Source organism: Carassius auratus, chromosome 35 (genome assembly GCF_003368295.1).
Source record: "Carassius auratus strain Wakin chromosome 35, ASM336829v1, whole genome shotgun sequence".
Taxonomy (NCBI): Eukaryota; Metazoa; Chordata; class Actinopteri; order Cypriniformes; family Cyprinidae; genus Carassius; species Carassius auratus.
This window is the reverse complement of record NC_039277.1, coordinates 6,270,910-6,286,652: the sequence shown is the minus strand read 5'-3', so window position 1 is coordinate 6,286,652 and position 15,743 is coordinate 6,270,910. Positions and strand designations below refer to the sequence as shown.

Here is a 15,743-nt window from a genome sequence, read left to right as displayed (position 1 = left end):
AGTGTAGTTATGAAACATTTGTTGATGATATGATTTTACTTAAGTTCCTATGAGACATCTACTGTATAGCTTTGACAGAAGAGATATTAAAATATATCAAGCCATTCACTTTTTCGACAGCCTTATTTCCAGTAGTATTTGTAGCATTCTTTTTCTCCATATTTCTATTTATAAAAATCTTTTTTTTTTTTTGTGACTCTTTAAAAACAATGAGGAATCGATTCAAGGACCAAGAATCAGAGTCGGTTTCAAAAACTAAGAAATCAAAAAACATCTGAATTATGCCGTTTCTTTTCTTTTCTTTTTTTTTTTTTGGTCAGGTAATGGAATTCATTATTGGGTAGACTGCTTTAAAACTCACTAGTATCAGTGTAATGTACATAAAACTTTTACATAAAACGTGGTTAAAGACAGGGCAGCATCAAACAGCTTTGAGGTATGGATACTTAAATCAGAATCAGAAGCAGATATTTACACACACAAGGAATTTGACTTGATGACAGGAGCTTCCAGTGCAGAAGAAAGTACACAGATAGTGAAGACATACATAGAATTACACAGTAAATATTAAATAACACAGAAAAGGAAAGAAAGAAAAACAGAAAAAATTCTGTTGTTGAGTATGCTCTTCAGTTTCCTCCATGCCACAAGAATGCGCTGTTTCTACAGTAAGATTGCCTTTAATTAACCCCTCAGAGCCGTGTGGAGCACTTTTTATGATGGGTGGATGCACTTTATTGGACTTGTGTTTGACTATGGAATATTAACACCCATTGATTGCCATTATAAAGCTTGGAAGAGCCAGAATTTATTGATATATCTCAGATTGTATTCATCTGAAAGAGGAAAGTCACATACACCTAGGATGGTTTGAAGGTGAGTAAATCATGGGCTAATTTTAATTTTTGAGTGAACTCTTTAAAGAGCAGCGATGCTAACGCTAACTGAAGAACTACTGAAGTTACATTTAATTAAGAGTTTAAATCCTCTGAAATGAATCACAACAATGCAAATACTTATTTAAATCAAAAAGCATAAAAATCTAGACTAAAATAATGGTATTTAGGGCACTCCTCAGGATTATGGGTAGTGTGATTGTTAACAGGAATTTGGTTAATAAACACAATAATAATAATTAAAAAAATCTAATTTAAATCCCATTGACAAATTGTGCAGGAAATCAGTGATCACAGTTTACAGTACAATAATTGAGTTTCGGGATCGACATGAAAGCCTGTGTTTCATATAACTAATGTGTTATAATATAACACATTTTTGGCTCCCTCTTTTTTTTTCAAAAAGGCGGAAACATTATGTAAGAGGGAAAAAGATGAATATGGGAAAGATGTGGAGTGATTTGTTACACACATGCCTTCAATAGTGTCTTGTGTTTCACATAAAAAAACTGCCTGATAACAGACTTTCACATTTCACCACAATGAAAATGTCACATGAGACCATAACAGAGCGTCTGTCGCATGTCAAACAAATGATTGATATTTTAGAAAATATGGGGTTTATTTTCTTGGTTATTTATAAAATAATGGTATAAGGTGGAAGAGAGCACTGTTTATTCACTCTCCCCACCGGGAATCCCTGCCAGGACTGAGACCTTTGGGTTACAATCTGACTATAACCATTAGGCCACGACTGCCCCATTAAATTCTGTGCAATTTCAGTTTACAGATAAAAAAAAAAAAGTTTAAAGAGCGTGTTGAACTGGATTTGAAACAATGTTCTTCATGCAGACACTCTTAAACAATTAGGGGATGAAGTCACACTTGATGTTATGTGCCAAACCTAATGACAATAATTAGAGGTGGAAGTCACACAGTGTGGTCCTGTTTGGAAGATGATATTAACATGTAAAGTGGCACGGGGCCAGAGGAGGCTGGAGGTCATCTAAACTCATTGGGAAGGGTGGGATCCTTGACCACCTGAAGAAGTTCCCCAGGGGGGTCCTGAATTGAATACGCAATCGCTGATTTGTTTCAAATTAGGTCCGGTTTTGTATTCCTCCCTTTGCAAACACATTGATGATACATTATACTTGAGGAAATGCTTGAGCAAATGTACACTCTTTTGTGTGACAGGCAGACAGAGTGAACATGTGGTCAAATGAGGTAAATAAATAATAAAGAAATCTGTGCACCACATGCAAACCAGAATCTCATGTAGGGACTACAAAGCAGCTATATTTGAAAAGAAAAAATAAGCTATTTTTTAAAAATATAAAATACTAAACAAAACTAGAAACGTACCAATTTCTGTGACAGAAAAATTTATTATTATTTTTTTTTTTATATATAAAACCAATAATATATATATATATATATATATATATATATATATATATATATATATATATATATATATATATATATATATATATATATTTATGTATTTTTTTTCCGGGACATAGAACAACTTCATGAAGGTTTGTGAGTAAAAAATTTAAAAGTAAATTTTTTTATCCATTATTGTTTAAAAGCGCCACCTACTGCATACTTCACATCATGAACAGGAGAACATATTTGCATTCTAGCTACAGAACTGAAAGGATAAGAGAATACTTAAACTCTATCACTCTATCAAACATTTATTGATTTGCGTGTTCTCAGAGGATCTCAATGGAGCTGCTTTCTGACATTTAGCAATTATATATACATGCTTTCCTAGAATAGCATACAAGACTGGAAGCATGAAATGTATGTAATATATATATATATATATATATATATATATATATATATATATATATATATATATATATATATATATAATTTTCAAAACCTTTTTAATGTATAAAATGTTTTTTTGAGGTTTGTTTAAATCATTATACAAAAATTATATATATATATATATATATATATATATATATATATATATATATATATATATATATATATATATATATATATATATATATATATATTTCTATATACATAAAATAAACGCTGACTATTACATTGACTGATAAGAATTCGCTATGGGCGGGGCTATGCAGCGCGACGCGACAGAAATTAAAACGAAGCGACCAACGAATGTAGTTTGACGCACCCGGTTAATCAGTTTTGTAGCTGTGAGTGGATGAAGAACAGTGGGAAGATTAAATTCTGAGTCCCAAATTCTTGTATGAAAAGACAGGCTCTACACATATGAATAAAAACCTGTGTATGTGCAAAGGAAGTGTAACTGACTCAAAAGCACACGGCAGATGGTGCGATGTGATGCGGATGGTTTGGGGGCGGGAGGGTGTTTACTGCTGTATAATCCGCTCTGATGTCACTGTGTGCCGAAGGAGGGGTCTGAGATCCGCTCGCCTAATCCCTGAGTGTTGTGTTGATAAGAACAGCCGACGAAGATGAAGGCAAGCCGAAGAGCTCTTCTTCATCGCCTGTACTCTTAACAGGTGAGTGTAGCGGATGATGCTGTGGACAGCGGCTGTGTCCCGGCGGTGTGGGGTTTGACTGACCGCGCAGGAGCTGCACCTGCTGATCACTTCACCGGGGAGGGATGTGTTCGCCACCGCGCAGGCCCGATACCGCACCTAATAACACGCGTTTAACTTTTATTACCGAGACAAAGTTTCCATATTGCGCTGGTAAAGCATATTTTGGTGTTTTATTGTGTGTTCAATTGAAAATATCACTAGTTTTTAATGTTCGCGGAGCCGAAATGTCCAGATGGTTAGCGGTGTCTACCTGTACGTGACTGCAGCAGTGAATCAACACATCCACGATCGATACATCTTACAAAACACAATAACAGCAGTGCAGGCTCATGTTAAGGCTCTCCGTATTTCTTGATATTAAGAGGAAAGATGTTTGAAATGTTAATGTAAGATGCAAAACAAATGCCTATTTTTTTTTTTTTACATATACAGTGAAATGATAACATTAGATTGAATGGAACATAGGCTTATATGTATATAATCTTATGTTAAACACTATTGGGAAACAATAAATAAAAAATAGAACAATCTTATGATTTACGATGAAAAGCTATACATTGAACAAGACATGCATATTTCAAAATACTGTTAAAATGTTGAAAATAAAATACAGGCTACCTTATAGGATAATTAAAAAAAATATATATAGGCTATATAAATCCAAAATTACACTGTTCATTGCCATATCCATCTCAGTTGATTATATATTCATATTTCAGTTTATTTTTATTTTTATTAACTTTATGCAGGTTATAGTGTTGTTTTACTATTTAGCTTGAAAAGAGTTCATGATTTCGAGTATTGATGAACTTTAATTCATCATGTGGCTTTCTGTCTTACCACCTTAAGACGTTTTTAAGGTGGTTCAGATTATTTTTAGGTATAAAGAAGCTGTTACTTTATAGTTATATTGAAATCAGATAATTATTTATACAGATATTAACTGTAAAATATACAGGGACCAAAAGTTGCCCCAAAATGCCTAAAACATTTTCAACATATTATTTACGGTGAGTTTCTAGCAACTGCTATAATCACAGCTGTCTTTTTTCTGTCTTTTTTTAAACAAGAACAGGATTTTACAATTGAAGCAGGTTTTGCATTTGGCTTTTTAAAAAGGATCTCATCGTACATTGCACTTACTTACTGTGCTTTATTGTCCCTGCTTTATGTTAAGTTATATTATTATATTATTGTTTGCAATATTATTTACATTACCATTATGTAACTGATATTCATTGTCATTTCATACACAGTTATTATTATTATTATTACTTAATTTTCTTTTTGTTTGTATAAGTGTATATTGCAGTTCTTCTTTTTGCCATCTGAAAGTGAATAACACCACCTGCCTCCAGAACTGACTCTAATATGCATGCCTGCTTTCAGTTGTAAACAATACAAAGAGGCTGCATGGTGAAAGTGAAGATCTCTGTTTAAATAGGGAGGTAAATCCCCTGGCTTTGGCTTTTTATGGGAGGTTTGACAGATGAATGCTGAACTCCAGGACTGGTGGAGTATACAGCATGACGGCTGCCCACGGTGAGGCCATCTGTGACAGCGCTACTGCCATAAACCACGTCTCTGCACAGAAACACAAACACAGCGTGTTCCTCCTTCATTATACAGACACATATAAGAGTCACATGGCCTTTTTAGACATTAGGTGCATTTATAGTTTACACTGATATCTTTTAGATCATGGTATTAACATTTTATGGACATTATACTATGGTAATGTGGTTTTTGTTACCTGAATCCAATATAACATGTTTTCCCATATAAATTATGGGATATACTAGCTTTTTGATTTCTGGGTGTTACTCAGGCTGTTCAGCAGCATCTAAATAATGAGCAGTGAGTGGGCGGAGCCATGAGCCATAGGGAGGAGCCAGAGGAGGCGGGGCTCAGAGGTCCTCCCCCTCATCGCAGCAAGCACCCCAATGGGACTCCTCTAGAGGGAGGTCGACCCAGATGGAGGCCATGCCAGCTTCACAATCCGGACGCAGAAGGCCAAGGCCACCATCATCACCACCACCAAGCCAATCTGCACACGTCTGGATCTAGCCGGGGTCCACCACGTCACCGTAGACGGCATGCTCCCGGTGAAGCACAATGCAGGCGGGCTGAGAGCGGAGATACAGTAGCTAGAGCTGGCCAACAGCCCAAACCGGGGGCGTCAAGACACCAGAGACTCCATCAGCACAGATCTAGACAACAGCACAGAGAAGAAGAAGAACAGGTGGTCAAAACTCCTCCAAAAGAGCAAGCTTCAGAGCCATTATCTCCAGAAGATTCCTCTCAAGATCTGCTGACTCCTTCTCCTCAGGAAGAACCAATCACTGATGGACTGGATGGAAACAGTCCAGATCTGGCCCATTCATCTGATACACACGTTTATCATGATCCAGAACCTTCAATGGAACAGTTGGAGGAGAAGGTTCAATGTGAAGAATCAAAGTTAGGCGAAGAGGAACTGGTGAACGAGAACCAAGAAGAGAACTATTTCAGAGAAACTCCTGAGCAGGACTATGCTCCTCCTAAGATTGCTTCGAAACATCATCCTGAAAGTAAAAGAACCAGTCCGCTAAGAGTAGACGTTCCTCCATTCGCCACATCTCCTCGCCAGATGACGAACAAATCTTTTTTCCAATCTCCACGAACCTTCCCTGAGACTCTTCGAAGGCGCAACTCGGATCCAAAGTCGTACCCTGCTCATTTTAACACCGGTCACGCTCAAACAAACAAGGATAAAGAATTCGAGAGTCCCATGTCCCAAGTCGAAGACCATCAAGAAGATCTCTCAGACTCTAGTCCTGAAGCCTGCTCTGATTCTCACCCTGAAGAATATGAGACAGAGTCATACCTAACAGATCCTCCTCCAGCCCTTAAGGGACCTCAAACGTTCGAGAGGAACCAGAGCGTGACCACGGGTGAGTGCGACCCTCAGGAAGACCTCCATCAGCGTAGTTCAGTGGGCTCCAGGCTGCACCACTACGATGAACAGTCAGGAGATGAAGCCGAAAGCTCAGGGAGAGTCAGAGCCCAGCTCAGGAAGACGTCAAGCTCGACTAGCCTTCCTCAAGAAGCTCCTCCCCAAGAGGAGACTTCAGAAACTGCTCAGCTTTCACAAGATTTTCAGGAAGAAGTCGTGGAAAGACGTGACATGCCGTCCGCTCCAGCGCAGGATCAGATAACAGAGTCTTGCAGAGCTACAGGAGACGCTGTCTCGTTGGCCATCAGGGATATTAAGGAAGCTATCGAGGAGGTGAAGACCAAGACGGTGCGCTCGCCCTACAGGCCTGACGAGATCACAGAGCCCGTGTGGGTGATGAGACAGGACGTGAGCCCTGTTGAGGAGATCCATCCTCAGCCACAGCCTCAGGTTCACTCACATCCACAGTCACCGTGTCAGCCGTCACAGTCTTCTCCACAGTATGAGGTGAGCAAGTCCTCCAGCATAATTACCACAAGTCCTTGCGGTGAACTTGCTTATGAAAGTTAGGCCACAGTTAGACTTTTTGCAGCCATGAAAACCTGTAAATGAGTTGAATTAAGTGAATTAAATAATAACCTTATACAGTTATCATGAACGACAGGAAAAGTCATGGAATTTGATTAACATAAGCTGTTCAGTAGGAACCGTTGAATATATGATTGTACACATAAATTGAGATTTACAATTTTTTTTTTACTGCGCATCAAGTGATTAAAATCTTGTATTTACTCTGATTTTTAAAAAAAAGAACAAGTGTGGTATTGATGCAGCGTTTGATGATTATTTAAATAACAGGTTCCTTTCATCTTTAACAGGATCCAGTTCAAGACGCTGAACTTCCTCTGGGAGCAGAATCCTCTGGAGTCCAGCATCAGGACCAGGATCTAGACGTCAGTCCCAGTGTGCCAAGCGATGAGGTGATTTATTATATTTAACCTGCAGTTAATACATTTATGATTTATTTTATACTTAGCTGTTACACTTTCGCTGTAAATGTAACAATGCTGTGTTTTTGGTTTGCAGACGAGGAGAAGTTTGGCCTCTTTCCCTACATATGTTGATGGTAAGTTTAAAGAAACCAGGCTCTTATGATACTGGTCGAATAAGACTCATAAAGAATTTATTATCCTATCCTACATAGTCTTATAACATTGTAAGCCATCTTCTGTCTCTCTCTCTCTCTCTCTCTCTCTCTCTCTCTCTCTCTCTCTCTCTCTATCAATTTATCTATCTATCTATAGATAGGCAGACAGAAAGATTTTTTAAATAAATAGTAATTTAATAATTGTTTTATATACTGTTTAAAATGTTATATACACAGTTTTTATATTAGATCTTAATTTATGCAGACATTGCTGTTTTTAGTACTATTATGAATCATGAGTATTCATAAGGAATTAATTATCCTGAATAATCTTGTAATATTAAATGTCAATATAAATTTGTGTAACAAAGCCTGTCAAAAATATGTCCAGGTTATATTGCAATAATAATAAAAAAAGATACATATTATTTTAAATTCTATTTAAAATATTTTATTTGAAGTTTTCACGGGAAGCACATTTTCCCTTAAATTTTCATTACCATTATGCAAAAATTAGTAAAGGAACGAATGCATAACAGAATGCATAAATATATGTAATGTATTCTATTAGTATTCTTTCAATGTTAAAATGTTTTTATACAATATATCTGTTGTTTTGCCTTGATTGAAATAACAAAAAATACACTATTTATACCAAAACTGAGATATTGATTCTTGTGAGAATGAGAATAACCAACACAAAAATAAACCATTCAGAGGGATTCGGTTGATTTGTGTCTTGAAATGAATGCACAGTAACAGGTTTAATGTTCTGTTGTGTTTATGATCCACCTGTTTCCACAGTTCCTGGCCCATGTGACCCTGACGATTTGATTGATGGCATAATTTTTGCCACAAACTACCTGGGCTCCACCCAGCTGCTGTCAGAGAGGACGCCCACGAAGAGCGCCCGCATGCAGCAGGCCCAGGAGGCCATGAGCCGCGTCCGGGTGAGAAACACAGACTGGGGACGGCCAGCTGAAGCTTCCTCTGGTGTACTAATGATCTGATATCCCTGTCTGCTTTCATTTTACAGCATGCTCAAACATGTACACACCAACACCTCACTCAGTCACTAACATCATGATTCATCTAAGGTTATGTGAGGTTATGGATGAAAAACATGTCACAGACATCTCTGGATATCTAGCGTCCATGTGCTAACAAACACGTCTGAGTGACAGCTCGTTGATTCTGAGAGTCAGGTTTTTGTCTCTGGGGCTGCTGATGTCATTCTGATCACAGCCCAAATTTTGATAGTGTTTCCCACTAACCTTCAGCCTATCACAATACCGACATCCCACCCACCCGGTCCCCCTTCAGCCAAATGATCCTGTTTTATTTCATCTGGGCGTATCCTTCATCTCCACACCAATCGCGCTGTGTCTGAGACGCCCACCATGCCCTATTATATTTGTAGGCTTTATTTGACCGTTCTCTGTTTTATTTGTCCCTTGTCGAGCAGACAGCCCAGACACAGGCCAAAATCAGAGTTAAGGTACGCTATTTGTTCCTGTATACGTGCGGGTCTTTTCTAAGTTTGGTATTTGCAGTATTATGTATTTTTTCTTCTGACAGGCATATTTCTGATTACAAAGAGCAAGGAATTCATATCTAACTGCCTCTTTAATACTGAGCTCTTCTATGAGAGACTAGAGAGTGGTGTATATGCTAGTACAGGAGGCGATGTGTTAATTTAAGAGTAATAACTGTTTGTCTTCTTCTACAGTATCAGCAGGGCAGTGAGAGTGAGCCGCCGGCCAGCACAGAAGTGGACCTCTTTATATCGACACAGAGGATCAAAGTGCTCAGCGCTTACACACAGGTGCACAACTCTCTTTGAATCACTTTCATGCTTGTCTCACTTTGAGTTTGCTGTTTAAAACACATGAGGGAAGAGTGTGATGCAAATGTCATGATAGCATAGTGAAGGAAAAATATATTTGATTAAAAAAATTGAATTCTTCAAAAGAAAACCTTAGTAGTTTGGCATAATCTTTTATCATTATTTATAATTCAAACATTGCTTCACTGCTTGTTAATTGTATACTTGTTATTGTATACTGCCAAGTCATGTGATGCAACAAACATGCAGCAGAAACATAAAACAGGAAGTGATGTCTTAAAGAGGGACTCCTGAAGACCCTCCTCATGGATGTGTTTCAATTTCAGCAAGTTTCTAAATTATCACATAATTTGACCTTTTCAGGACAAGGCAATGTTTATTCAGGTTGTAAAATGTCATGTGGTGCAACTGCCAAAAATTATAATGTTTATTATTTAATAATTCATGATATTCATGGAAAAATAATTACAATGACAATTTTAATTAAAAACAATGAAACAAGAAATGTTTTCCAAGACAATATGAAGCCTAGATGAATGCAGAGAGCACATTTCTATGATCTTGTCATGTGTTTTAAGCTAGACTTATGTTTTTAATTTAAATTTTAACTCTTGTCTTTGAAATAAATATGCAGTTACATTTTGATCAGCGTTTGGCACTTCAAAAACCAAATTGTCCGTTTTCATCTCGGCAGGACACCATGATGGACCATCCGCTGAGGACCATTTCGTACATCGCTGACATCGGGAACATGGTTGTGCTGATGGCTCGCAGGAAGATGATTCGCTCTCAGAGCGCACAGGAAAACTTACACACCGCAGAGACGCAGCACACAAACCCAGCGCGGGACGACTGCCGCCAGTACAGGATGATCTGCCACGTGTTTGAGTCAGAAGATGTACGCGTACAAACACTATGCAATTCAAACAAGAATGCAAATTCTTGATGTTTCTTGTATTTCCTTCATTGTATCTCTCTGCCAGGCTCAGCTGATTGCTCAGTCCATTGGTCAGGCCTTCAGCGTTGCGTATCAGGAGTTTCTGAGAGCCAATGGCATCGATCCAGAAGACCTGAGCCAGAGAGAGTACAGCGACCTACTCAACACTCAGGACATGTACAACGACGACCTCATTCACTTCTCCAAGTCTGAAAACTGCAGAGATGTAAGTTTAAGTCTACATCTCTTAAGTTTAAGTTTTAAATTCATATATTTTAAGATAACTGGGGGAATTCTGGTAATATCAGTCAGGTTTGGTGTGCCTCTTATTAAATCATACGTATAATATGATAAAGATTCATTCATTAATTAGATTTATATTTGAAAATGTTGCACAATGACTAACGTTCAATGCTAAAAGGTTTAATTTTAGTTCTAAAATGCCTGAGATAGGAAATATCACACTACATATTGCTCTGTAAGAAAAAAATCACATTACATATTACTCCTTAAGAAGAAATCACGCTACATATTGTTTTACCCCTTAAGAATAAATGAGGCTACATATTAATCCATAAAAAGAAATGACGCTACATTGTAATCCGTAAGAAGAAATGATGCTACATATTACTCCGTAAAAAGAAATTACGCTACATATTACTCCTTAAGAAGAAATGACACTACACATTGATCCGTAAGAAGAAATGACGTTACATATTACTCCGTAAGAAGAAATCATGCTACATATTACTCCGTAAAAAGAAATGACGCTACATATTACTCCGTAAAAAGAAATGACGCTACATATTGATCCGTAAGAAGAAATGACGTTACATATTACTCCGTAAGAAGAAATCATGCTACATATTAAATCTGTAAGAAGAAATGACGCTACATATTGATCCGTAAGAAGAAATGACGTTACATATTACTCCGTAAGAAGAAATCATGCTACATATTAAATCTGTAAGAAGAAATGACGCTACATATTGATCCGTAAGAAGAAATGACGTTACATATTACTCCGTAAGAAGAAATCATGCTACATATTAATCTACAAGAAAAAATTATGTTACATATTACTCCGTAAGAAAAAATTATGTTACATATTACTCCGTAAGAAGAAATGACGTTACATATTACTCCGTAAGAATAAATCATGCTACATATTAAATCTGTAAGAAGAAATGACGCTACATATTACTCCGTAAAAAGAAATTACGCTACATATTAATCTACAAGAAAAAATTGTTACATATTACTCCGTAAGAAAAAATTATGTTACATATTACTCCGTAAGAAGAAATGACGTTACATATTACTCCGTAAGAAGAAATCATGCTACATATTAAATCTGTAAGAAGAAATGACGCTACATATTGATCCGTAAGAAGAAATGACGTTACATATTACTCCGTAAGAAGAAATCATGCTACACATTACTCCGTAAGAAGAAATTACGCTACATATTAATCTACAAGAAAAAATTATGTTTCATATTACTCCGTAAGAAAAAATTACGTTACATATTACTCCGTAAGAAAAAATCATGCTACATATTAAATCTGTAAGAAGAAATGACGTTAAATATTACTCCGTAAGAAGAAATTATGCTACATATTAATCTGTAGAAAGAAATTACAATACATATTACTCCGTAAAGAAGAAATCACGCTACACATTACTCGGTAAACAAAAAATAATGCTACATATTACTCCTTAAGAATAAATCACGCTATATATTAATCTGTAAGAAGAAATCAAGCTACACATTACTCTGTAAACAAAAAATCACGCTACATATTAATCCGTAAGAAGAAATCACGCTACATATTACTCGGTAAACAAAAAAATCACTCTACATATTACTCTGTAAGAAGAAATGACGCTACATATTACTATTTAATAAGAAATCATGATACATATTGCTCAATAAGAAGAAATCAGGTTACATATTACTCTGTGAGAAAAAATCAAGCTAAACATTACTCCGTAAGAAGAAATCACGCTACATATTACTCCGTAAGAACAAATGACGTTACATATTACTCTGTAAGAAGAAATGATGCTACACATTACTCCGTGAGAAAAAATCACCCTAAATATTACTCCGTAAGACGAAATCACGCTACACATTACTCCATAAGAAAAAAATCACGCTACACACTACTCTGTAAGAAAAAAATCATAATACATATTACTCCGTAAGCCAAGAAAAAAATCTGTAATTTTTTTTAAATGTGGTAAACTACTTGATAAATATAATACCAGGAATATCAAACCATTTTTAAGGTAGAAATAGGTACAGGACAACAAACATTAGGGACAAAAATAGATTCTACATTTTCCCATAATATGCATAAAAATCTTTCTTTTTTGGGGGGGCAAAATGAAGGTAGAACGGGACTTTTTGCACTGGTAACAAATGATGATGATGCAAACTGGCTGATATTACAAAGAAAAACTAATATTTCAAAACTATTAAATAATATGACTAATTTCATTATTTATGCTTTTACCTGCAATTATATCAGTGAAGAGACATGGGGATGCAATTTGGACACAAATCGGACACAAATGGCTTTATAATAACTTTATCTTCTTCTATACATTCTTCAGCAGTCATAGGATCTATACTAAACAAAATCACTGCTAGAGTACATTTGAAACATGAATGCACACTGAGTCTGTATTTGGGATGTGTTTGTGTCAGGTGTACATCGAGAAGCAGAAAGGGGAGATTCTGGGTGTGGTAATCGTGGAGTCCGGCTGGGGCTCCATCCTCCCCACCGTCATCATCGCCAGCCTGATGCACGGCGCACCCGCGGCCAAGTCTGGACGACTCAACATCGGCGATCAGATCATGACGGTCAACGGCACCAGTCTGGTGGGCCTGCCGCTCTCTACCTGCCAGAGCATCATTAAAGTAGGACTTGTTTCTTTTACATTTTGCGTTGATCTGATTCTTTAGGGTCTTAATTAAAAGTCTGTAACATACTTTGGTTAAAGTTTCTCAATGTTTGTGTAAAAACACCTTTTTCCCCCTTTTAAAAGCCGCTCTTTCAAGGCACGCATTTTTGTAGCTTTTCCCTTTAAATGTTAATGAGCTCTGCTGACCCCGCCCCTCTCTTCTGAGCTGCTCTCAGAGGGACTGTTTACTTATTCATCGTGAAACTTGCTAATTAGCACATTATTAGGAAAGGCGATTTGCTAAGATTCTTTAATATGCTTAAATGGTTAAATGGTGTGGATTCTGGGTTAGTCTTGTTCACAAATGGTGCTTGTTGTGTGTTCAGGGTCTGAAGGCTCAATCCAGGATCAAGATGAACATCGTCAGGTGTCCTCCTGTGACCATGGTGCTCATTCGCCGACCAGACCTGCGCTACCAGCTGGGTTTCAGTGTACAGAATGGCATTGTGGGTATTCACACCCAGACATCAGTTGTCAGTTTCTGTCCTGTTTTCTGAGCCACTAAGAGAGTTTGTGTTGTGTTCAGATCTGCAGTCTGATGCGAGGGGGGATCGCCGAGAGAGGAGGGGTCCGCGTCGGCCATCGCATCATCGAGATCAATGCTCAGAGCGTGGTGGCCACGGCTCACGAGAAGATCGTTCACATCCTGTCCAACGCTGTGGGAGAGGTAAAGATCCCCCGTGTCTGTTCTCTCCTTCAGTCGATCACTTCACTAACACGATACAATTAATAAACTAGATGAAAAATCATCAGAATTCAGTAGTCTGAAAGGCATTTTATATTGTATGTTTTTTTGTAAAAATAAGGAAATATTTTATTATTTCTAAAACTTAAAAGTCAAAGCAATTAGTCAAATGCTGCTTCGTTTGACTGTTTTTGAATCCGTTTTATAAGTCAAAGTTTTGTTCTATTAGATTATGCACGGCTTCAGTTTTGCTAATTCCACGCTAAATGAGTGCATGATTTCATTAAATTTGATTTCAGATCTGATTTGATTCAGATCTTGGTTTTAGATTTGATTCAGTTTCAAATCTAAATTCTGGATGAGCCATGATGAACACACATCTGTGATTCATATAAATGTGCATATTATATATACAGTTAGTTTCTATGTTGTTAGGCAACTGTAAATTACTGTTGAACTGTATGGAAAAGATGGAGTTCAAAATATGTTCCATACTGGTGCACCTCAGGAAGTGACTTTACCACAAACAACAAGGTTTTACATTAAAAATATATTTTCACTTCATTTAGATAATTGAGATACTGGTTTAGTTTCAGTATTTTTTTGATGTTGCATTTCTAATTTATTATTATTAAAAGTTTTAGTATTTTTTTTTTTTTGTATTTATGCTATTTTTAGTCGTTTTTTTAAACCTATATATATATATATATATATATATATATGGTTTTAGGTATTTGCAAAACGACTATGTACTAAAAAAGGAAAAGTTTTAAGAGTTTCATGTACAGACAACAAAAATGTCAAAATAATCACTTAGTTAACTACTGTATAATAAAGCTGGATTGATTTGCTGATAGCTTGTTGCTAAGCCTATTGCTCAAAACTCGAATAATCTTATAAAATATGGTGCACTCATGAATGGTGACCCAGTGGAGGTGAATACTGTAATATGTTGTTTTTGTCAGATCCATATGAAGACTATGCCTGCAGCCATGTACCGCCTGCTCACGGCCCAGGAACAACCCGTCTACATCTGACACCTTCACCTCCATTATTTATTGAAAGATTAATATAACGGTTTACAGATTTATTTAACTGGATGTATTTATTTATTACAAATTAGCGCAGAAACCAAACCATTCCAGCACCATGTGAGCTGCTGATCTCTGAACGCCTGGCATCAGATCAGCACACGACTGGACCGAAACTATCACTGAGATCTGGCACTGAGCAGTTACACAGGATTCACCCTGACACCGATCTCATGTATGAGCTCAACTGTTCAACTCAAAGTAAACGAATCAACTAAATACTGACATTGGTTTGTTTTCATTAAGGACACGTTCTATTGAACACATTTATATAATGTGTTTGACCCAAGGTCTCTAGAATAAAGTGGTAATCTGACTTTACTTTCATTTCTGGTTAATCTGCTCTTAAATAAAAGGATTTGGTGGGTCTCTAAACATTCAACACTATCACACTGTTGTGGGTTTAACAGAAAACAACAGCATTCACAAGTAACTTATGTAATGAAGGAAACATTGTTCTAATTTGTATCAATTTGTTTTATATTTGATCAATTTAATGCATTCATGCTGAGTAAAAACACTCATTTCTGTAGACAACAATGTAAATTTGCAACCATTTAGATGTATATAATAGCACAATTAATAATAATATAAGAGATGGTCATTCATCTGAATCAGTTAATTTCTGCTCTAGATATGGTTTGGTTTTTGATAGTAGCAGACAAGCATTAACAACAA

At 36.7% G+C, this 15,743-nt stretch overlaps 1 protein-coding gene across 4 annotated transcripts; it reads left to right on the top strand.

Moving 5' to 3' along the window:
* Positions 1–3,255: 3,255 nt before the first annotated feature.
* Positions 3,256–15,386, top strand: LOC113054176 (amyloid-beta A4 precursor protein-binding family A member 1-like). Of its 4 annotated transcripts, none has more exons than XM_026219521.1 (13): positions 3,256–3,412; positions 5,283–6,896; positions 7,268–7,369; positions 7,476–7,515; positions 8,341–8,486; positions 9,002–9,034; positions 9,266–9,361; positions 10,077–10,280; positions 10,366–10,545; positions 13,033–13,245; positions 13,616–13,735; positions 13,816–13,956; positions 14,940–15,386. In XM_026219521.1, the coding sequence occupies exons 2-13, from the start codon at positions 5,328–5,330 to the stop codon at positions 15,009–15,011; spliced, it is 2,916 nt and encodes a 971-aa protein (XP_026075306.1). In that variant the 5' UTR covers positions 3,256–3,412; positions 5,283–5,327; the 3' UTR covers positions 15,012–15,386. The 4 variants fall into 4 exon arrangements, with proteins under 4 accessions (XP_026075306.1, XP_026075310.1, XP_026075308.1 ...); XM_026219523.1 differs by having other exon boundaries at positions 3,280–3,412; positions 5,295–6,896; XM_026219522.1 differs by having other exon boundaries at positions 3,280–3,412; positions 5,292–6,896.
* Positions 15,387–15,743: the final 357 nt, after the last annotated feature.

What these genes read in the sequence shown, in the direction of transcription:
- LOC113054176 (XM_026219521.1), top strand. Translation starts at nt 5,328, where the DNA reads ATGAGCCATAGGGAGGAGCCAGAGGAGGCGGGGCTCAGAGGTCCTCCC. An exon ending in AGGCCATGAGCCGCGTCCGG is followed by an intron (nt 8,487 to 9,001) that starts GTGAGAAACACA and finishes CTTGTCGAGCAG; the next exon opens with ACAGCCCAGACACAGGCCAA. An exon ending in CCTGCCAGAGCATCATTAAA is followed by an intron (nt 13,246 to 13,615) that starts GTAGGACTTGTT and finishes TTGTGTGTTCAG; the next exon opens with GGTCTGAAGGCTCAATCCAG.